Source organism: Echeneis naucrates, chromosome 2 (genome assembly GCF_900963305.1).
Source record: "Echeneis naucrates chromosome 2, fEcheNa1.1, whole genome shotgun sequence".
Classification (NCBI taxonomy): Eukaryota; Metazoa; Chordata; class Actinopteri; order Carangiformes; family Echeneidae; genus Echeneis; species Echeneis naucrates.
Window position 1 is genome coordinate 18,456,046 of NC_042512.1, and position 23,089 is coordinate 18,479,134.

At 40.5% G+C, this 23,089-nt stretch overlaps 4 protein-coding genes across 5 annotated transcripts; 2 read left to right on the top strand and 2 right to left on the bottom strand.

Moving 5' to 3' along the window:
• The first annotated feature begins 89 nt into the window (after window positions 1-89).
• Window positions 90-3,951, top strand: LOC115051675 (uncharacterized). The gene is made up of 11 exons (XM_029515231.1): window positions 90-370; window positions 927-1,082; window positions 1,216-1,341; window positions 1,426-1,583; window positions 1,664-1,757; window positions 1,852-1,944; window positions 2,061-2,081; window positions 2,225-2,245; window positions 2,358-2,384; window positions 2,482-2,541; window positions 2,667-3,951. The coding sequence occupies exons 1-11, from the start codon at window positions 298-300 to the stop codon at window positions 2,684-2,686; spliced, it is 849 nt and encodes a 282-aa protein (XP_029371091.1). The 5' UTR covers window positions 90-297; the 3' UTR covers window positions 2,687-3,951.
• Window positions 3,952-4,791: 840 nt separating this feature from the next.
• On the bottom strand, window positions 4,792-11,617 carry LOC115051666 (folate transporter 1-like). Of its 2 annotated transcripts, XM_029515208.1 has the most exons (6): window positions 11,597-11,617; window positions 9,938-10,578; window positions 8,162-8,936; window positions 7,399-7,591; window positions 7,165-7,306; window positions 6,379-6,561 (listed from the first exon to the last, which is right to left on the bottom strand). In XM_029515208.1, exons 2-6 carry the CDS (start codon window positions 10,232-10,234, stop codon window positions 6,379-6,381), a joined length of 1,590 nt encoding a protein of 529 aa, XP_029371068.1. In that variant the 5' UTR covers window positions 10,235-10,578; window positions 11,597-11,617. The 2 variants fall into 2 exon arrangements, with proteins under 2 accessions (XP_029371078.1, XP_029371068.1); XM_029515218.1 differs by lacking the exon at window positions 11,597-11,617 and having other exon boundaries at window positions 4,792-6,561; window positions 9,938-10,234.
• A 977-nt stretch (window positions 11,618-12,594) lies between these two features.
• On the bottom strand, window positions 12,595-13,924 carry LOC115054872 (C-X-C chemokine receptor type 1-like). Its single transcript, XM_029520269.1, has 2 exons — window positions 13,891-13,924; window positions 12,595-13,646 (listed from the first exon to the last, which is right to left on the bottom strand). The coding sequence occupies exon 2, from the start codon at window positions 13,642-13,644 to the stop codon at window positions 12,595-12,597; it is 1,050 nt and encodes a 349-aa protein (XP_029376129.1). The 5' UTR covers window positions 13,645-13,646; window positions 13,891-13,924.
• Window positions 13,925-16,959: 3,035 nt separating this feature from the next.
• arpc2 (actin related protein 2/3 complex, subunit 2) lies at window positions 16,960-22,929 on the top strand. The gene is made up of 10 exons (XM_029516288.1): window positions 16,960-17,177; window positions 18,125-18,159; window positions 18,816-18,928; window positions 20,104-20,149; window positions 20,278-20,464; window positions 20,657-20,750; window positions 20,845-20,971; window positions 21,060-21,160; window positions 21,634-21,734; window positions 22,469-22,929. Exons 1-10 carry the CDS (start codon window positions 17,104-17,106, stop codon window positions 22,488-22,490), a joined length of 900 nt encoding a protein of 299 aa, XP_029372148.1. The 5' UTR covers window positions 16,960-17,103; the 3' UTR covers window positions 22,491-22,929.
• Window positions 22,930-23,089: the final 160 nt, after the last annotated feature.

The following is a 23,089-nucleotide window of genomic DNA, read 5'->3' on the forward strand; positions in this document are numbered from 1 at the left end:
CATGAATGGGTGTGTGAGTAGTTCAGAGTCCCATTGAAGAAGTCTGTATTTCCCAGTGTCCATCTCAGTGTGGGTGGAGACTGAGCCTTTCATCGACATTTACTTTCACTTCACGATCACTCCAAACTATCAGCTCTTCCCCTTTTGTGAAGACGAACCATTCAAGCTCTAACTTAACTTCTTTTTTTTTTTTTAAATCTCACAGCCAACATGACCTGAGACGTCTTTTCTGGCTGCAGCACAGAAGCAGTTTGGACTCCGCCCGGTTCCTGAACGTTTGAAGGAGGAAACGTGAGAATGTGGCCGACTTTGTGGTGGATGGTGGCCGTCTGGCCGTGTTTTGTTCTGGGCCAGGAGACACCAAGCACCGGTGAGTTTCATCCAGCTGGCAGTTTGCAGATGAATTAACTTTTTTTTTTTTTGGCCTAATTAGCAGCGTGCATGAAGTCGCTTGTCTTTTGCGGATCATGTTATTAATTGCAGATTGTGTCGCAGTTTTGTGCCTCCACATCCAAAGCCCCACCCAGAGTTAAACAACTTCACATTCAGATACAGTGAAAACATTTCACTGCTGATATTTTTTATCAAGTGCTAATAAAGAGACATTCAGAATAACCAGACACACACTAATGAGATACTTCAATGGAAAACTGTCGTCCAGAAGTTTTCTTCATTATTTAAGTCCTACCATGATACTTCACAGTAAATCCAAGGTCACATATTAAAAAATAAATCATTAATACAATGAATGTGTTTCTAATGGAATAAAAACAATTCCAACAATCCTCAAAGTTCATCACGTTCATTTTTGAAATATTGTCATTATGAGCTCTTCAGAAAATGTAGGAAGAGAATAAATGTGTTGGATGAAGCAAAATTTAATTGAGTCTGTTTATGACACACTGAGATTTATTTTGTCCTAACAGATATCACCATCTACAAGAAAGAGGGTGATGAAGTTGTCCTCCGTCCTGTCGGTGTTTCCCCCCCCCCCTTCACCAGCATCGAGTGGAAGGATGAACCTAACATTGCCATCCAGTGGGATGAAAATGATGACGTCATGTATTATCGTCACTTTCGAGGTACACCGAGCGTCATTCGGCTCACCTCTTGGGTGCCTATGTTTTGTTTTCCTCCTAAATGTCAAAAAAGTTAAGTTTTAAATGATTTGTGAGACGTCAGTTGAGTCCTAACACTTCCCGTTTGTGATTCAAGTGCACTGCAGCCTGAATATTGCAAGTGGAGAGGTGACAATCAAGAACCTGATACGGAACCACTCTGGGGTGTACATACCACAAATCAACGGTGTCAAGGGGAAGCCGGTTGAGCTCAAAATCATATGTGAGTGGACCCAACAACATGAAGACGAAATAAAAATGTGAAAACGTTTTTCTGACTTGTTTAAAATCGCCCCTTCGATAACAGCCCCCGTCCCTGTCCCGACTCTTTCCGCTTCCTGTGACGCGGACACGTGTGTGTTGAAGTGTGATGGAAACACCGCAGGTGTTGAAATGGTTACCTACAAATGGAAGTCAGATGACGCGGAGCTGCCGATCTCATCTAAGGAGTACACCATTGAAAAGGTGCATTTTCATAGAGATTTTTTTCATTTATCGTGTAATCAATTTAATTTCTGATTGATAACTTATTACTCATCTCCAAGGAGAGCAGTCGAAGCATATCGGCATTCAGCTGTGAGCTGAAAAATCCGGTCAGTCAGGAGACCAGTGAACCCGTCGCCAACCCTTTTCACACTTGTGAGTTATCATGAAGCATTCCCGTTTTTTCTCCAAGCCTTCATCTGTAAGTGTTCCCATGAAAGGCTTTTTCTTGTTGTGGCTCTTTTAACAGCGGGGGGTCTGAAAATTAACTCAGGGCTCACAGTCTTCATCACTCTGCTGGCAGTCCTACTGCTGCTGGTTCTCATACACAGATGGAAAGCAGGTAAAATTATAATTCTCCATTTAATCACACAAATGATTTGCTTGACAGATTCCTGATTTGTATGTATCCGTATTTTATGTGAGGTTTTATTTAATATCGCTGTTGTTTTCCTCCAGGGTCATGGTTCTATGAAAAAGGTAAGAGAGCAACTCTGAAACATTTTAAATGAAATACTAATGAAGGACTATTTAAATTTCTCTTTCCTGCTTTAACTACGAGTCGTTAAATGAGCTGACTGGCTGACTTGAACATTTTCTCTGCTGTGATTGTCTCCCTGTAGATGCCCTGCCTTGGGAAGCAGGTCAGTATTCAAGTTATTTTAACCTTTTTATCCCCATTTATTCTTTTATCTTGTGAACTTGTGTAACAGCGGATTAATGTGTCTTCCCTTCTTGTTTAACTTTACCCGGCAGACTTCTGGAGGAAGCATTCAACGCCCCGTGAGTTGAATCCACAGCCCCTTTCTTTATTTGTAATTTCTGCTGTTATGCAAAAAAACAGGATCTGAAAATCTGGATGTTTATATCACTCATTCAGGGAGAGATGCTGCTGAAGCTAACGGCATCAAGGCTCATCAAGAGCAGGGACAAGGAGAAGGTGAGGGGGGGGAGAAAAACTGCTGCTCGTCGAGAAATAAATCAAATTTTTGCACATTTCCATTCACGTCCGTGACTTTTAGCAGCAATGTGTGATGCCTCTTCTTTCCTTGTGTGTTGTGGCAGAGGAAACAGCAATGACATAGACACCAAGTGAGCCCAAATCAAGATTCCTGCGTCAGGTTTGAAACACGTTTTGATCCAGAGTAAAGCTGAAAGGTTTTCGGAAATCCAAAAGTGTGCACGGACTTTTACGTCCACAGGAGGTAAAAGTGATACTGCAGATTAATTATCCAGCAGTGAATCTGCTGATGCTGTTAAACTACACTACACACACACAAGTGGATTTCCCTCACAACTTCTGAAGCCTCTTAACTGACCAAATGTCAGAGTCAAGGCATGTTTTTTTTTTTTTTTTTTTGACACTACATGCTGCTGGGGTATTTAATTGAAAAGTTATTTTTGGAGTTAACACTGGTTTGTCAAGCTATCACCTGCCGGGATGAATTTTCAGTCACAGCTTTAAAACGGCACTGAGAAGGGAAAATAATGAGAATTAAATAAAACTGAAAAACAAAAAAAGTAATCTGGTTCTTCCAGAGGCAGAGAAACACTCCACAATACCAGGAAACTCAGTTTAGTGTGTTTTCCTGCGATGGACACCAGCTGGTACCTCAAGCTCATTAAATCAGAGGCTGAGGATGATCTGAGGCAAGTCTGGCGGGATTCATTTAGCTGAACGGTATTTAGAGTTTAGCTGCAACTGTGGGGAGGAAGTGGACTGACAACACTGGGGGGCGAAAAGGGACACCATTGTCAGGTCTGGGCCGCCAGCACAATGAACAATCCAGGGTTTGTATGAGGCATTACCCATCGACTGGCTCTTGAGCAACAGCTTCTGTTTGTGTGTGTATATATGTATGTTATGTATTCAAAACTGGAAGGTCAGGCAAATTCAATCAGTTCTTTTTCCACTTCACTTCTGCAAACCTGAATCTTTTATTTCTTGAACCTTTGTGGGTGAACTGTTTCCTGTTTTGAAATGACTGGCTGTGCAGCTAACACACTTTTGGTGCATGCAGTAAAAAAACATTTGTTTTTGCACTTAAACTTTCCTCAGTCTTATTCTTACCTTTTCACTCGTAGTTTTAAGAAAAAGTTATATTTCAGTGCATCTAACAGTACAAGATTTTTTTTTTTTTTTTTTGGCACATCCAAACACATGAAATATAATGAGTTTCACATTAATTCAAATATTTGTGAATTCTCTTTTAACCAACACAGTAAATAAATGGAAGCGTTACATTCTGGTGTATCATATTTAAGGTATTTGTTTGTTGAATACAAAGAATGTGTGATAGGGGTTTTATACGAGCTGTAGTTATTAGAATAAACAGAATCTCCACCTGAACTGCAGCTTCTCCTGTTTTGTGGCTCTACAGTTTTCCTCCAGTGACGTTAACTTAATTTGAAGTGAGATGGTGTCATGTTCGGCCACTTGAGGGCAGCAAGTCAACACGTTTCACTAAGTTGCAATTCACAAGGGTTTGATTATTGTAGTCAGCAGTTCAGTGTCTCCTATTTAAGAGCCTCCGTGCTTTTAGATCTGTTTTGCATCAAGCCTGTAGATTCTTATTTATTTATTCATTATGTCTGTTTTCTGAGTGCACACGTTCTTTCATATAGAGTCCCCAAAACTATTTACTGCTCTTCTTCCACAAACCAAGTGGAAGGTTTTGGTAATTTGGCTGCTTTCTTGGTGAGACTCTGTGAACCACTGAGTGATTACCTACTCAAATGACTACCAGTCAGGAACTGGGCCTTCGAGCTAAGATGGCTGAATCACAGGCTACAAACGACGACACAAAACTTTCACTTGCGTCACTGTGCCTTAGATCCAGCGTCCTTTTTCTTTCTTCCCATTACAAAAGATTTCAAACCGTATTCACCAGGAAGGAGAAACGGGAGCTTAGAGCTCAGCTGTGAAAACAGTCAAGAGTAGAAAAACCAGAACTCCTGCTGAGAGACGCAGGAAAACAAATAAAAATCAAAAAGCTTAAAAGAGTCTATCCAGCTGACCAAACAACTCACTTTTAATCTATCAACCCAGCGCAGACGAATATTAACCCAGTTCAATTTTTCTGTTTCATTTTCGAAATTAACACAATTCAGTATCAGAGAAAAGGTTCATTATTTATGAGATATGAGATATGGTTCTCATTATGCAATGCAATTTCTTCATGTTGTTGCAAGTCGCACCCTTTAGGTTAATCTAGTTCAGCAAACAGGATTTGATACCTCCCGAAGAGGAGCTGTACACAATAGTTGTAAATTACTGAATAAAATGAGCTATTTAAAATAACCGGAGGTGGGATGTCACAACCAGAACAAACTAAAACCGACAAGGAAGCACAAGATTTGAAAAACTTTTTTTGGAACTCTCTTTTATCCACCAAAGAGCATTTATTCGTGGATACAAAATAAACATCTGATTAAAGTCTGTTCATCTTTTGTACAGCGTTCAGACATGTTCACATTCCGTCATTTTTCAGCAATTATTTCAGTTACCATAGAATATATCAATACATTTTGCGTGTAATTCAACACAAAACTTCTAACGTGACAAACAGAAAACCTAAAAACTTCCTCAGTTTCTCTCCCCTTGTTTACCCTTACGGTGAGAAGTATATTTAATTACATTCTAACTGTTTCATTGTAGAACCTGTCGCATCAAGTAGTACTACAGTCCAATATTTTTCTTCAGTGATTTCCTATTTGTTTCCTGATGAATATACAAGCAGCCATGCTTTGACCCAAACTGAAGATAACTTAGGAGCGTAGCCCTTCTTGGTTGACTGACATTAAGCCAAACTCATGAGCAACAAGTTGAGAATTAACAGCAATATAGCAAAGAATTTTAGATAAAAATATTACGTAGCTACATAACCTAATTCAGTGATGTGTATAATATTTCAGGATCATTTCAAATAACTTGATGTTGCTGCTTATGTTCCAACTTGCCTTCAAAGAGCAGCTTGAAAAGCCCAGCAGCATCAATGAAATCTTTTAAAATTTGAATCACATCACATTATAGACATGCATGCAAACTGCATGTTTACGACTTTTATGAAATAAAATAATATAATAACTGACATAAAGACTTATTGATAGTTAGATTTTAAAAGAGTGAGCTGTGAAGATGATTATCAAGAAAAACTGATGTGGTAAATGATTTTTTTTTTTTTTTAACACAACTTGTAACATTAAGTGCAATAGGAGTGTTGATGATTTAAAAAACCAAAAAAAGTGCAGTGATAACATTTGTTGAGCCAGAAAGCATTTTCTAAATTTATTTTCATTGTGACACAATAACTGCAACCTTTTGATGTTGAAGGGCAAACACTGATAGTCAACTGTGTGACTGCTTCAGATTGGTTTTCTTTCCTGTACCAAAAAAAAGTTTGGCCATTACAATAATGTTCCCTAACTGTATACAAGATGGTTTTCCAGTAAACTGAAGTGTGCAACTTAGTGCTTTACAAAAAAATTAAATGTAGTATGTTTTTTCTGTCTCAGTTACAAGAAATCACATCTGATCCTCAAAAGTCTCCATTCGATGGCAGACACGAGACACCTGCAGCCTGTCAGGCTGGTCTCTCAAAGAGGATGAGGCACTTTTGTAATTAAGGCTTAGGAAACCCCTCCATCGACAACAGCAGGTTAAAACGGCTGACCCCGCTGAGTCTGAGGAGCTACTGAACAAATACGTGGGCCTAGGTGACGCTCGTATGTGGATGGAGAATACAGGGTAATACAGAGGAAGTGACAATGCTTGAGATTAAGCTTTGGCACTTTTGCCGTTAGCCAAAGGTTCTGCCTCCGAATTCACCTCCACAGGACTGAGTTCTGTAGGAGGGGCCTCGTCCGTGGACTGGTTTCTATAGTGACGGATGATGACCACAGCAGCACCGATAAGGTAGGCGGCAGTAAGGAGGGCGAAGTAAATGAAGTATACCCGGAACTGTAAAAATAAATTAAACAAACAAAAACTGAATCGTTAGTCGGATTCTAAAGAGGCTGTTGTGCAGTCAACCCTGACTGGTGCTGGAAGATGAGCATTGGATTGTTTTCTACAATTTTCCACGTGTTTACTTGCTCCCTCATCTTTAAAATATTAAGTAGAAGATGTTACGTGACCAGTGTTATCTTGAATAAACAAACACTGCGCTCATCTTAATAACCTGCTGTTTCTCTCTCAAATGCAACGCTGTCATGTGGTGAGTGTCAACGTGCGTGTTCTCCTGCAGAAAATTACTGATGCAGAGCGTTGAAGATTTCAGACAAATAACTTACTTATTCAGGCCAGGCTATAAAGGCAACATGTTGTTTTGGCTGAATAAATCTTAAAAAGCATTTCTTTTTACTCACTAAAGAATGCAGAATTCAGTGTAGCTGCCACTAATCTCAGTTACAGGAGCTCAGAGCTTTTAGTCTTATTCCTCAGACTTTCTCTCTGAATATTTCAGCTGGTCATTTTATTGTTAAATGTTTAATGTGTATTTGTGTATTTTTATTAGTGTGAGACACTGACTGTATCTTCTGAGGTATGAAAGGACTGTTGTACCTGAGAGTGCACGTCCAAAGCCAGACCCCTCTTGTCAGAAAATATCAGGTTGAATATGCTCTTCAGTATGGTCCCCAAGAAGGTGTTGATACCGAACATCAGCGCACAGAGCTCCCTGGTGAGTGACGAGGCAATCTGGAAACTTCAGAGATAGTCAGATCAATTGGTGAATTGGCAAAATCAATTTTTTTTATACATTCACGATATAAAATTCTCTCTTTTTTTAGCACTTACGTGGCAATGGGCACCAGGAACTGGTAGAAGCCTCTGAAGAGGACGTAGGTCAAGTAACAGACCCAGATGTTATTTGTGGTGCCCATGATGAGCAGGAGACCCCCCTGCAACGCCGTGATGACACCGATCAGCAACTCAGAGAAGATGTTCCACCGGACTTTTACATAGCCCGCCAAGAAGGACATCATCGCACCTGGATGAAGGCGTACAGCGAGTGAGTACTCTCAAATTGGTTGACGTGCAATTTCATACTTAAAAACCTAAAGATGCATTTTGGTAGCTTAAAAGAAAGAAATGTACTGTGCCAAACAGGGACTTCATCACTACCTTGCAAATACTACAGACGTTTTTTCCGCTGTAAAAGTCCCAATTTACAATCACATTTGTTTTATTGTAAAAATATCAGGAATCTGTTCAACATCAAAACGCCACTAACCAGCCAAGTAACCAACATTAGGACAAAAACTGATAGTCGGTCAAGGTCTATTTAAACATGATGCTACCTTTGCGCCCTCCAGCTGATTAAAGGGTTAATACTTATTATCTAAAATGACATCACTTCAGAGGAAAGGGTTTATCAATTATGCAAGCTCAAGAGTTTTTGTTTCCAGTCAATGGGAGTTGGACTCATGACTATGAAGCAAACACCTGATGACTTTGTGTGCAAAAAGAGCTTGCAGCATAAACCAGTTATTGGTCTTCAAAAACCCCCTGCAGATTTTTTTTTTTTAACTAGAAAATGTAGCACCAAAAAATATCTCACTCAGTAAGGTGGAAGCTGCCTCGACCCCTCCATTGTTCACGGTGTCTGGGTAGACTGTGTTCCACAGGATGTGGACGTAGAATAACACCAAGTAGTACCCCGTGGAGTTGAAAATCCACCAAATGGACCAGAGCCGCAGGTTCGGCCTCCTGACCACATTTCCCACCTCAAGCAGCATTTGCACAAAGACAGAATCCTTCCAGCGTGATGTAGAGCATGTGGGCGCACCAGAGGACGGCTCGCTCTCTTTCGGCTTCATTTTGTCCAGTTCTGATTTGGTGCCTCCCGACGCAGCCGGTTCCCTCTCCTTTCGATTCCGCAATGGGTTGAAAAATAAGGAGCGCTTTGGCCACGGCAGGCAAAATGACAGTAGCATACCAAAGCTGACAAAGCCCAAAGATATAAGGTTGAGCATATAGTAGCTGATGTTGCCCAGAGACACGCAGAGCTGACCCAAGACGGAGCTGGTAAATACACCCAGGAGGACTGAGGTACGTGAGTATCCGGCCACACGCTGGTAGAGTCCTGGGCTGACCAGAGAGAAGATATAGGAGGAGTAGGCCACACGGCAGGCCATGGAGATGCCAAAGAAAAACTCCATCAACTGCATCTGTAAGAGGCTGGTGCCCAGGAGCAGGATGAGCCAAATGATCAGGTGACTTAAACCCTGGACAATTAAGACCGGCTTGTAGCGCAAAAGATCCGTCAGCAGGAAGATCGGCACCAGCACTGCCATGTAGGAGTATGTCAGCACAGGAATGATCTCATTGGTCACCTGGAAATTTCAACAAAATGAAACGAAATCTCAGATCAAAGTGAGAAATCAGAGAGGGGAATGAAAGCACAACTTTATTTTGTACCTGGAGGATAATTTAGAGCCCTAAACAGGACTGGGAAATAATTCAGAATAATCCTAACTCAGTTTATTTAACTTCGAGGTGTCAGTCAACCAGCCATAATGCTGTTGGTAATGCATTTACGTGAAAAAACAGAACAAAGCAACGATACTACTAACAGGACGATTTTATGAAAACTCAGACAGGATTACCAAGAAGTGTAATCTACTGAGTGCAGCAGTGTTGCAGGCCTTCTCTTACAGAGACAGCACTTTTTTTCCTGGCTGATGACCTTTGGCACCAATGATTGTGAATGTGACCGATGATTTTATGGCGTGATCAGCAAATCTGGGTCTTATCTCTCTGAGTTCCTCCATAATTAATCCTGGCTGGGTGATAAATAAATATCCCAGCAACCATAAGAGCTTAGATACGAGCATACATGATTATTATTATAATTACTGATATTTTTTTATTTATTTCCTTGAGGCCAAGATTAAAAAATGTCTTCAACTGTTTTATCTGACTGACAATCCAAAAGCCAATTATATTCAACTTGTAAATGCACTCTTGCTGCAAAGGTCAGAATTAATTCAGCAACAAAAATGGCAAACAAACTAATGAACTCAGGCTAGGATTTAAATCCTTCATCCTCCATTCCTTGGTCATAAACCTTCACAAACCTATTACATTGACCTAGTTTTGAGGAATGTCAACTTTGACCTCACGAAAGGGGATCAGCCAGGTCCATACAGCGCGCTCATTAAATCTACTGCATAACTACTGCTTAACTTCATGGGACAAAAGGTGAAACTGTACTTTTCAGCTTTCAGTCTAAGGGAAGTTAAGATGTCATCTTTCCTTGATTCCTGTCTTTCAGAAGACAGCTGCACTGGTTGGATTTTGCTTTTCACATGGACGTGAGCCTGCAGAAACCCACCTGTTGCTTGGTGAAGTTCTTCTCGGGGCTGAGAAGATATGGTGTCATGAAGGACTCCCCAGGCTTCATCGATGACATAAACCCATAGAAACACAGGAATATCACAGCCCATTTCCACTTTCTGGCCTCCGTGGCTTCCACAGGGGGGCCTTTGGACGAAGCCAGTGCCTCAGAGGCAGAGACAGCCATTTCTACATCTCCGTTGTCTGCGTCATTGTGTCCAGATGCAAGCATTTTGAGGTCAAGCGCTTTCTTCTCCTCTGATCTGTCCCCGCTTTCTGCTGTGTCTTCCACCATATTGTTGATGGTTTGTGAACTGAACTCACACTGTGATCAGCATGTGAGGACTAATCTTCCCTCCTTGAAATGGACAAATAAAATCTAAAAATACTCAAATGTTTGAGTTAAAAAAAGTTAATCAAACTCAGGTCTTCCTTCAACTCCTCTGCTTCTCTGTGACAGAGAAGACTGATTCTGAGGCGGACTCATTAATCAGGAATCTAAAACATATAACCAGGCAGTTAAAATGCTACATGCCACCGTCCACATATAACAGAAACTGTTGACCTTTGCTTCATTCCACACTGTGGCATTGTGACAGAAAGCTATCCAGCACTGGATTCTGGGCTTTCATTGCTAACCTGAAAAGATAACAATGTTGTGAGTTAGTCAGTCTGTTTTGACACTGTGCATACACTGCAGCTGACGTGCAGCTAAGTTCGCAGTATCATCCCCCACTGTTAGAAAGGAATTTCAGTTTGTGTTTTGAACTTTTCATTTTGGAAAGAAAACTGAGGCTCCAACTTTCTTTGAATTCTCACGATTAAGGTACATGAATATAAATGGTAAGTCGTAAACAATGCCAATCATGAGTCTGTGGCACAGCGTTAACATTACTTTATTTCCATGAACGGTGGGGAATGACAACTGGCATTTTTCTGGTTTTATACCCAAAAGAGTCAGTTCCATCATGACATAATACATTTATTCATTCGTCATATATGTATAGTTGTAAATGACTAAAACATCTCTGGGTATGTTTTGATGGTTGATGAAGCAAACCATTTGGGAATTTAGGTTTTTTTTTTTTTTTTTTTATATGTAGATTAATTGTAGCAGCACAATGCAGAATTGGAAATAGTGACATTTATGATAGTAACCCCAAGTTACTGTCAACAGCAATGAATTATTACTGGTCAGATGTGTATGACAGTATTATTAGCTGGATTATTCACTGTCAGGCTTTAAGGTTTTAAACATGGGGTGGTAGTTCCCTAAAAAATAGACACTCATGGCTGCACAAAAACAAGTTACACAAGCCATCCAGTCCGTAACATGGTGTTAGCATACCAAGTGCTGTCAGCCCCATAACAACAAATCTCTGTGCCAATAGCTGCTAATGAACTGCAGCTCGTTGTGTGTTTGCTGTCAAAGCCAAACAACGAACCCCTTCAGCTAGCTAGCAAGTCTGGTCGGCTATATTGATATTAAAACTGCAATTTCCATTCCCTTTTTTTGCACAAATTCGTCATAAAAAATGCATTAAAAGCGAGTGGCTGACAGGGTGTGTGTGTAGCAGTATGCTGGGTTGTTGCTGAGGAAGAGTAATGGAGGTGTTTGCTATTTTCTGGGTTGGAAATTGGAGTTAACGTTACTTACCTCATGGTGTCTTCTTTGGAGCGGCAGAGGCTCGAACCGCGGTATTATCACGCGCGGTGGCTTCTGGGAAATGTAGTTCTATAGGCCTACATTCTGCCACAGTGCTGCCAAAACGTTATTTATTCACGTTCTGAACAACAAAAAATCGACACGTATTCTATTTATTTATTTATTTGTTATTTTTAAACTGTATTGAGAAGTTGGCACAAATTAAAATGCGGAGATTTCTTGAAATTTTGATTTTATTTCACTTTCGCCGGTTTTTGCAGCAGGTTTGTCATCTGCTGGACAAATAGTGCTACAGCACGTTTGCACAAATAAACTAATCCAGTGGAACCACATACACTTCATAAAAATAAAAACAATAATGATAATGATACAAGATCTTAAACAAAAGATGCACTTTAATTAATTTCATCCAAAACATGAGTTATTAATTACTATGAGCACAAACCATCCACAAATCAAGATGAATAAATCAGGGATTAAGTCATTTCAGGGAGGATGGCAAACTTTTGTTTTGTTTTGGGTTTTTTTTTCACGGTGAAAGAAAGCAATATATACCAGATTGTATGCGACATAAATAAAAAGGTAACTAGAAAATAGGTCCGCTTGATTTGTGCATTGCTAAAAAAAAATTAAACAATTGTAACCCGCAATGATTTTGGCGATTAAAGAGGACTATCCGCTCTTGATCAGAAAAAAACATGAAACACAAACCTGAATAAACCAGAGACTGAAAATCCAAACAGGTCACAGTGAGTCCAAGAGATGGCAGCAGTGTCTCACATAATCCAAAGGGGGAATTATACAACTGATCTATTTTAAAGGTCAGAAATTAAACTTTTCTCCGCAGGAGGCTTTTTTTTTTTTTACATTAAATGCGTTTATCATCCATTGCACTGGCTGAAGGAGTTTCCACCTTGTACTTGGTTGTTTTTGTTTTTGTTTTTTTTTTTTTTTACTTCTTTTTTAATATGTTGAATGAGAATAAGTTTTCAGAGAATAGCTCCTTTTCCTTCTGAGGTCTGAGATGTGGATCTGCTGAACTTTGACCTCGATAGTCTCTCCTGTCTGAGTTTCCTCCGACACAGCAGCATCATCTTACTCCTGAACCTCTCTCCCACAAACGCGTAGAGGACGGGGTTGATGCAGCTGTGCAGCAGAGCCACGGCGCTGCTCGCGCTCATGGCCGTGCTGACCCTCGTCCTCGCCGCGCAGTCGAACGGAAGCAGGTCCGTCCTCAGGACGGTGTCCGCGATCTGCGACACGTGGTACGGCATCCAGCACAGCACGAAGGCGATCACCACGGCGATGATGACCTTCATGGCCCGGTGCTTTTGGAAGCCGCGCGTGCGCAGCAGCCTCCCGACGGTGACGCCGTAGCAGATCACCATGACAGCCAGAGGGATGAAAAAGCCGAACAGGTGGCGGAAGATGCGCGTCGCGAGTCTCCACGAGGTGGCGTTGCCGAGGTCGAAGGATGTCATGCAAAGCATCCTGCCAGAGTCCAGGATGACTTCGGTGAACAGCGCAGGCAGGCTGAGGGTCCCACCGAAGGCCCACACCGCTGCGGAGAGCAGCCAGCTGCACCTCCGGTGGTGACTCCCGATGGTGTCGCTGGAGTGCACGATGGCGATGTAACGATCCATGCTGATGCAGGCCAGGAAGATGATGCTGCTGTAGACGTTTGCTTCGAACATGAGGCTGATGGCTTTGCACATAAAGTCTCCAAAGACCCATCCTTGGACCAGTGATACGGCGAAGAACGGCAGGGTGAGGGCCATCAGACCATCTGCGATTGTTAGATGAAACAAGTACACATCCGATGGAGTCAGGGACTGCCTGCTGCTGCCAATCACCCAGCCCACCAACAGGTTTCCTGCTACTGCCAACAAGAAGATGGCTACAAGGATTATAGACAGGGCCACAGCGACTGGAGGTGCCAGACTTGATGTCTCACACGGTGCTTTGGACAGGTCAATGGTGTATGTCACATTGGTATCATTCTCAAAGAAATCCGGTTTGAAGACATAGTCAAATGACATGACTAGAGATGGAGAAGAGATTGACAATAGCCATCATTAATGCCATGGTTGCAAAAAATAAATCTGCAAAATTACACAAAAAGAGAAAAATTCATATTTATTCTAATGTCAACAGCTAACAGATGGGGTTATTTCACTTTTTCAAAAGCTACTTTGTCTTTCTTACTCTACTATATTTTTCTCATACTTTTATGCAAATCCATTTCTGTATTTCTATCTATTGGAATTAAGTCTGTAAATACTCACCTGCAGCTGTAACCTGATCGTGGTTTTCAAAGTCGACAACCACTTAACAGCTTTGTCCCAACAACATCCTTATATCGGTGATGCAGTATGGGTTTGTCCAACACAAAGATGACACAATTTCCTATTTGTTTTCAAAATGTGGTTTTTAAAGCAACAGAACTTTCCGACATATTAGGATGTGGCATGACAGAAAAAATAAAGGTGTAATTAATTATGGAAAAAAATAAATGTGTTTCATTTACAAAATGTGAAATGTAAGCTTAGTGAGGCTTCAGGTTTAAATAGATATTACTTTTTATCTCCCAGCCATTGTCAGTTTTCATTTTGTGATATTGACCAACATTATCATGAAATAACGTCTTTCTATTTCTGACATCTCATAAAGCCCACATGCTGTTCTACACATAACAAACAAACATGTCCAGACCTCTGAAATTATTTCATCAACAAAGATACATAAATACATTTATTGGTAAACTCAAGAGAGTCTCTTTCTGTCGTTTTGGAATCAAAAGCTGCAATTTACAGCATGTGATCTGATGCAAAATGATTGTGTAATCAGCGGTGTGTGGTAAGGTGAGTTTACAAAAATGTCAGCTGCGATGCTTTCTCAAACTTAAAAGCTGTAATGTTCTCATGTTTGGTGATTCAAAGGTCAAGTTCCTTCAATTCGATCAAGTGCTGTCAGTGCTGTTCACCTTTTGCTTAAAACTGCTTGATGAAGAGGAGCAGGGAGAGGAAGATGAGCGCTGAGAGGCCCCACTCAGTCTTTTCATATATTTTCTTCTATTTATTTTTTTGTTTTTATGAGTTATCTTGTTTTTCTATAAATCTTATCTCTTAATTCTACCTGGCTAAATGCTGAAATGACTGTAATGAATGAAAACTACACATCAGTAATGACAACAGACAGAGTTTAGTCCCTCGCTGTCTCCATCCCACAGTGCGTTCAAACACAAAAGCATCAGTCACCTCATTCAGGTTTTGTTTGTGCAGTAAAATGAACAACCCTCCACATAGCAGAGTGAGATCACCGCCACATCCCCCATGACTTTTGCATATTTGGAAGAATATGAAGCCTTAATAACAGTCCTCTTCAATCTACTCCATCAATCAGAATGTGAGATAGTGCAAGAACTAGAATAGCTTGTTTTTTTTTTTTATTGATGGCTAGTTGGAAAGAATCAAAACAATCAAACAATTACCTTGAGTAAAATAAAATCATAAAATTTAACTCGTTGTACAGGTCTTTAGAAATGTTCAAACTAAACAGAAACTTTGCGTGTTTGTTTTGCAACTTCAGGCGTCAGATATAAATCACCAGATATCAGATACCACTTCTCTGGAAATGCTCACTTGACAAGGGGATTCGTTTCCTGCCGTAAAAAAAAAAAGAAACCGTCATTCCTGGCGTAATTAACACTGAAAACTGGAGATTATTCCTTCAAATTCAAACAATCCATTGCACATTTCCAAGCTATCTCTGGGATTTGGTTAATATGGAAGAGTATCACAGCCAGGCCGGAGAAAAATGTTTGAGAGGAGGAAGATATTTATTTATTTATTTGTGCGCTTCAAGAAAAAAGTCGAAATACAGTTTCGATAATTGAGTCGAAATTTCTCCTCTGGTCCATCAAATCGTGTTGGGAGAGCGACTGACAGCGGCCGTAGCTGCATCCTTGAAGTGCAACGTGAAGGGTACGATTCTGAAGTTCTGCAACTGCATAATTAAGATGTCTTTTAAATAATTTCAAGCGCTTTCAGAACATTTCGACTTTTTCCCGAAGCGCATAACAAAAAATAAATAAATAAAAAATTTCCTCCTCTCGCATATTTTTCTCCTGCCTGGCCATGATACTCCTCCACAGATTTACAACTCACCAACCTTATGACATTTTTTGCTTCCACCACCTCGATGTCCACACAGCTTTAGTTTTCTGTTTCGATAGTGGATTTAAAAAAAATATATTTCGCCAGTGCTATTAATCTTCTCAATGTGAATAAGAATTTAAAAACTGCAGTAATATGAAAGCTATTATACGCCAGCATTTTAATCAATCTGTGTATTCTTTCATTAACATTTTTATTATTACATTATTCAGCTTCTTCAACAAAAAACTGGACCAAAAGCTTAAAAATACATGATACCAATCAGTGAATGGACCACAAAACCATCTTCTTTCGTGTTAACACTGACAGCATCTACTGATGACAGAATAAATGTACCTTGTAATTAGACTAATGCCTGTATTTTCTGTGACGCCCACTAGCACTTTGCTGCTGCTTGTTTTTCTTGTTTTACATGCGAAACACATAGTTTTCAAATATATCCAGACATCAATTTTATATAATCAAGTGTAAGAGACTCAATCAGCAACTTAAATAGAGGCCTTGTTGAAATAATTGAAACCGTCATCAAAATTGTAATGTTCAGTTTCTATTTTTCAGCGTTTCAGAGGGAGTATTGAATTTTGAGGATTCCATTACTAAAGGAAGTGGACTAAATAATAGAAACATCTGATAATATAACACAGTACAAAATCATCATCAAGTTGAATCCACGTCGAATAAAAAAAAATGTATTTTTTATTTTTTGCCAGCAATAGAATATCCAAGAATACATATATTTAAAAAAAATCCATCTAAGATCAAAGATATCCATCTTCTGAAACTTAATGTGCTTTGTTTTCTTCGGCACAAAGCCTAAATATACTAAATGCACTGTCGTGAAAGCCTAAGAAAAAAATCTTTATGAACAGTATGAAATTTGGAAGCTGAGAAAAAAAATCATACTAAATCATTTAATTTCCAATTCATTGTAAATTCACTCATAAAATCTGCAATAAATCATATAGATGAGATTAGAATAAAATGAAGGCTTTGGAGGGCCCTGGAGCAGAGCATCTGAGCTTAACTGTATCGGATAAAAGGTATAAAATAGCATACAATATAAATAATAAATAAAAGTAGCTTCAGGAAATATTTTATGGCAACAGTTTGCGGCAGGCAACATCGCGGACCTCCTCCTCTGGTCGGGGTCCTGAGTGTAAAATACGCGGAAGTGATAGGCGGAAGGAGCCTCGGCGGAAACGGCTTAGTCTGTCAAGGGAGGAAAAAAAAAAATCTACTTTTTAGCAGAAATTGACACAAAGAGGTTCATCCCACCTCATAGCTCCATCTCACCAGTCCCCCCTTTTTCTTTTCCCCGCTGCAATGATCCTGTTAGAAATCAATAACCGCATTATAGAGGAGACGCTGACGTTGAAGTTCGACGCCGCATCCAACGGGTGAGCTAACGTTGTTGCACCTGGCTAGCAATGCTAACGACGGCTAGCTTCCCCCTGCGCTAGCCTTCCACTCAAGATGACGGCTGTTTTAAACGGTAGCAGCTTGAAAAATGGGGGCTCTTTTTGCTGTTTTAATATAGATGTGAGGAGGGGAAAGGCAGAAAATCAAAGAATAAAGCAGTACACAAAGCTTTGCTCGCTAAAGGAGACGCTGTTTCTGGTTCACCCGAAGCTGGGGTGTGTCTGGCCGGCCGGTGTTGGACCCAGAAATGTCACCTCAGATTGATTTGGAGTAAAATCACAAAAACCATTCAGCTTCTTTTTTGCAGAGGATCACCTTTTTCATGTTGTATAAAATATATATTTTTAAAAATATGATTGCTAATGTTTAGCTAATTTATTAAATAAGGGGTTGTCTATGACGTTTCCGCGATCGACCACGATCATCCATGATGAGGATATTTATATCAGGCTGAACTCAGTGTTTTCTCTCTTCAAATGCAAAGTATTTGCTTTGCATTGAAGAAAACATCATCTGCTTGTGAGCCAACAATAACCCCCCTCCTGTATGTCCAGCTTCCGCATTCCCATATTCAAGCTGAGTCAAGTCTGCACAGCTGAGGCTGGACAAGTTCCTGCAGCATCCACCAAGAGTTAGATTTCCACTGTACATCCCCCAGACAGCCTGAGCTCGTTTTAAAAAGGTGTTTCAAGAGGTGGATTTTATTTGTTTAACAATTAATCTTTGAAATGTAATGGAGCGTTTTAATTATTGTTGCTGGAATAAATATGAATAAAACCAACAATCAAAATAGTTTCAGTTCTGCAGCTCTTGGGTTGGTTTTGATATTCAGCCATCAAGTGAAGTAAATTGGTGGGCTTAACAAAGTTAACAAACTCTGGCTGTTCTCTAAACCTTTGCCTTTCTCTTGTTCCAACTCTTGCAGAACCAAACCAGAAGCGGTCGATGTGACGTTTGCAGGTGAGATAGCGTGACATCTTATGCAACAGCTTGCTGTATACTGTGTGTAGGTTCCTTGAAAGCCTTTGTTTATCTCTAATCACACAGTTACCAAACAGCATGGTTGTAAATGTAGGTAATATGATGCTGTCTACGTGCAAAGCCAGCAGCTTATTGTATTTTACACAATGACCCAAGTGTGTTTTGTTGAATAATTCTGGAAGTTGTTGTGGTTTGAGTCACTTTTGTGGCAAATGGACTTTCTAATTTACAATTAAAAAAAATGTTCCTAATTTTTTTAAGCACTTTGGATAACAAAGTGTTTTAGCTGTTAGTGGTGGGTGAAAGTGATTTTTAGCTGTGCTTCTTGCTGCTTTCTTCTCCTGAGTAATTTTCCTGTGATGCAATTTATCAATTGCACATGTTCCACCCTGCCAGTAATTTACTGCTGAAAGACACAAACTGTTAATCCTCACTTGTGAAACTGACCGAATTAATTGTATTTTCCAGCAACAACAGAGGTTACCTATTAAGACGATACATGTCCAGGTGCAAAATTTGCTGGTGCATGAAGTTATCATTATTCTAGTAGATTGTTACATCTTCAATGCTCAGAAGGAATTCAAAATTGAAAGATTTGTCTGTTGTAAACCACCTAATGTTGCTTTCTGCTGTAGATTTCGATGGCGTCTTGTACCATATCTCCAACCCGAATGGGGACAAGACCAAAGTGATGGTCAGCATCTCCCTGAAGTTCTACAAAGAGCTGCAGGAACATGGAGCTGATGAGGTAAGGAAAACATAAGAAGGAACATTGACAAAAACACAAGTAATTAAAAAAAAAATCAAATAGAATTGGGCCTTTCAAGTGCATACACAATTTTCTCAGTAAAAATCAGGCAGGGTGCATTTTGCTGTTTCTTCAGAGCTGAAATCTTCCTTGCATTTAAACCAGTTTAAAAATATAGTTGTGACTTTTTGTCACATTGTTCCTCAGGATTTAAAATAAACCCGTGATTTTCTGAGGGGTTAGAAGTTAGTAGTTTCATGGCTTGCTTTGACTCATGCAGTGATAAACTTCAGCCCAGCATGTGAGCTGTTCAAACACCCCAAAATCTGACAGTGGCGTCAGATTTTGGTGTCAATTGCTTAAATTAAAGTAGAATGAGGTCATTATTACCTCTACCGTAAGGGCTCTGTTGCCATGTAAGGAAGTAAGCAAGACTCTGAGGCTTCTGACAGAAACAGGAAGTGAGTTAATGCAGCTCACCCCAGGCGAGGAAGTGCTGACTGTGAGCTGCAGCCCCTGTGTGTGTGTGTGTGTCTGTCTGTGTGTGTGTGTGTGTGTGTCTTGGCTGCCGTCCAGCGTCCCTCATTGTTCCCTAAAACTCGAGCAGAAGAACAAGTAAACCATTCAGAGGTGTCACATTCAGCTACTGAGTGTCAGCATGTTTGGTTTGATACTGCAGAGGTTATTATTAGGAGAACTGAGTGTACTAATAAATGTAACTTTTCCATTCCTCAAGTTTTATTTGAACATTCTTGCAAAGTCGACCTCAGTTCATTCCACAGTGACAGGCGGCCATTATGAAGTGTCTGTTGTCAGTGTGATCTCTTTAATTAGCTCCAGATGATTCACCATGTGAACATACAAAACTTACATTTTGTTGTGTGGCAAGTTTAAGCTGTTTTTGTTGCCTTTCTTCTCTTAAGCAACCTGCTAATTCTGAGCATTCCAACAGTTTATCACTAAAATCTTAGCAATTTTGTCACGCAAAGGTTCTCTTTGAATGTATTTGTGATACACTTTTGGTCATCAAAATAAAATATGCAAGTCATCGGTCTCCTTTTTCTATTCCAGCGGCATCTTAACGCAGTAATTTTTAAAATATTAAAAATAAAATAAAATAAAAATCACAGAAGTGTTTTGTGAATTAAAAAAAATACAAAACATTTTCATTTCAGCTACTTAAGAGGGTCTATGGGAATTTCCTGGTGTCACCAGAGTCTGGTAAGTTTTCACGGATATTTCTTCCCCCCAGTGTTTGTTGGTTTGTTTCCTTGAAGAGTAAAATGTTAAATTAGAAGTGGTGGCTGACTTCTGTGTGGAACCTTCATCACTTCTCTTCTTCCTGCCAGGCTACAATGTGTCGCTCCTCTATGACCTGGACGCGCTGCCGGCTAACAAAGATGAGGCTGTCCACCAGGCGGGCATGCTGAAGAGGAACTGCTTCGCCTCAGTGTTTGAAAAGTACTTCAAGTTCCAGGAAGAGGGCAAAGAGGGCGAGAGTAGGGCTGTGGTCCACTACAGAGACGACGAATCCATGTAGGTTTTAGTTTCATACTGTAAATAAATTAAAAGTTTTTATCTGCTTGAATTTAATGGGGCCAGTCCAAGCTTGAAGGCCGGACAAAATTGGTTTGGATTCTACTCTGCATGTCAAAACACATTTTTGGACAAACATTTTTATAGTAATCCTCATTCCTCTGACATGTTGGGCATGTTGTTTCTTCACAGGTATGTGGAGGCCAAGAAGGACAGAGTGACGGTTGTGTTCAGCACAGTGTTCAAAGATGACGACGATGTCATCATCGGCAAAGTCTTCATGCAGGTTCGCGAAGATGGAAAGATGCAGTAGAAGTCAGCCTTTTCTTTTTGGACTTGTTACCAAACTGCCACTGTACTTTCATACTGTCTGTGCGTAGGAGTTCAAAGAGGGTCGGCGAGCCAGCCACACGGCCCCGCAGGTCCTGTTCAGCCACAGGGAGCCGCCGCTGGAGCTGAAGGACACAGACGCCGCTGTAGGGGACAACATCGGATACATCACCTTCGGTCAGCAGTGAAAACACTCCTGACTCTCCTTTTACCCGTCTCACGCAGCTTCACTGGTTACATGATTCTTCTGACTTTGTTGTTTTAGTGCTGTTCCCACGCCACACCAATGCCAATGCCAGAGACAACACCATCAACCTCATCCACACCTTCAGGGACTACCTGCACTACCACATAAAGTGCTCCAAGGTCAGTTCAGTGAGCTCATCTCATCCGTCGAGCTGCTGCTCATCAATAAATCATTTATGTCCTGCATTTAAATCACCTTGCTTTTTTTTTGAGGGGGGGTGTTATATCTTCAGTTTTTAATTTTAAGGAATATTTTCGTTCCCTCATGAGAAATTGTATCCTCAGTCACAGCTTTAGAGTTCCATCCATAGTTGAGTCAGTATAAAGGAAGAAGTGGGTGAACAGGCGACAGTCTCTGCGTTAATGACAGGCTGCAGCCACTCAAAGTCCTCCCTTGTAATAGCTGGTTCCATTCCCCATCATGGTAAAGCTGCGTTTCCTCAGTAGGAGATAACAAGAGGGACCTGCTCTACAGCCCTCAGCAGCCCTTCAGGTTTTCAGTATTGATTTAGATCCAGGTGTAATTGGACATACTGGACTTGTTTGAATAAACACTTCTCAGGAATGATGATTTTCCATTGTCTCTGTGGCAGGCCTACATTCACACACGCATGAGGGCCAAGACATCAGACTTCCTCAAGGTGCTGAACCGCGCTCGGCCCGACGCTGAGAAAAAGGAGATGAAGACCATCTCGTAAGTAGCTGCTGCTCTCCTCCTCCTGACGTTTCAGTCACACTGAAGAGCTTCACAGTTCCAGTTTGAAGTAATGCTGGGTCGCCATGTGAAGTCAACGCAGAGCACAGCCAGCTTGATTGCTGAGATACATTATCTTGCCCATATGACTCAACGACATCCTGCGTTTCTGTATCTTTGTGTGTTTGTTAGGGGTGTGGAACTGAGTCAGGAATTTTAACAGCTGTAAAACTTCCTAAGACTCGGCAAATAGGCTTTTAGCCTTGAAGTTCTGTATTAATACTTTGGCAAATTTATACCAGTCTTTGTTCTGTGGTTAATGTGTTACTACTAAAAGCCCACAACCCCACAGATGTCATCTTATCTTTGTTGAGTTTTCAGAAGGGATGAACATGCGACAGGAGTCATGGTTTTGGCCAAAAGCTCTGACAAAGTCTTCCAACCTCAAAGAGACTCTGGAAAATAGATGCGATGTGAACAGAAATATTCCTGTCTGTGAAACCAAAAATATGTTCAGGAGCTCTTCTCACGAACAGGATCAAAACATTCTTCTTACAGAGAAATAGATTAACATCTGTTTCATGCCTTGAATACCAATCTACAGCCCCTTATTTAACCTGTGCACAGTTACCAGGAATGCATTGTTTACATATAAGAAAAGCAGCTGATTTGTTGTTGTTGTTGTTGCGACGGCCCGTGCTTAGAGTCAAACTCTTCTTTTCTTGTATCCTCAGTGGAAAGACTTTCTCCCGCTGAGCTGAACCATCACAAATCCGTGGACACGACCAAATCGCGCCACACTGAGACTCGACGCCACATCAAAGGACATCAGGATGCCCCTAAAAGCCCCTGCCCAGCCCCCCAAAATGTGTCCAGACTTCTTTTTTTTTTTTTGGTTTTGTTTTAAAAAATAATGTTGGCTCTACTTCGGGAAAGCCACGGCTCAAGATAAATGGAAAAAAGGGCATTCCTTGCTTTGCATAGTGAAAGAGAATTATTAGTCCTATATAAATATATATATGAAAACAATTTTGATACGATGTCTTTTACTCCATTTGGTACTCTTGCTAGCCCTTCAACCCTCACCACACAAATATCAATGTACTGAATGACTCCCTCAACAACTCCCTCTCTGTGCTTTCATGTCGTCTATTCCGCTGTCATTTGAAAAAAATAAATAAGTCACTCTTACACAAAGGCATCTCTGTGTCAACTGTTTGTTTCTAGTTGCTCTTAAAAATGTTTTATGACATATTCAAGCCTTCTATTGTTGAGGTTCACTTTAATTTGCATGTTCCATGTTCCTTGTTTATGTTCATAGGTCTGAGTTTAAACGCTTCAAAGGAACCTTATTT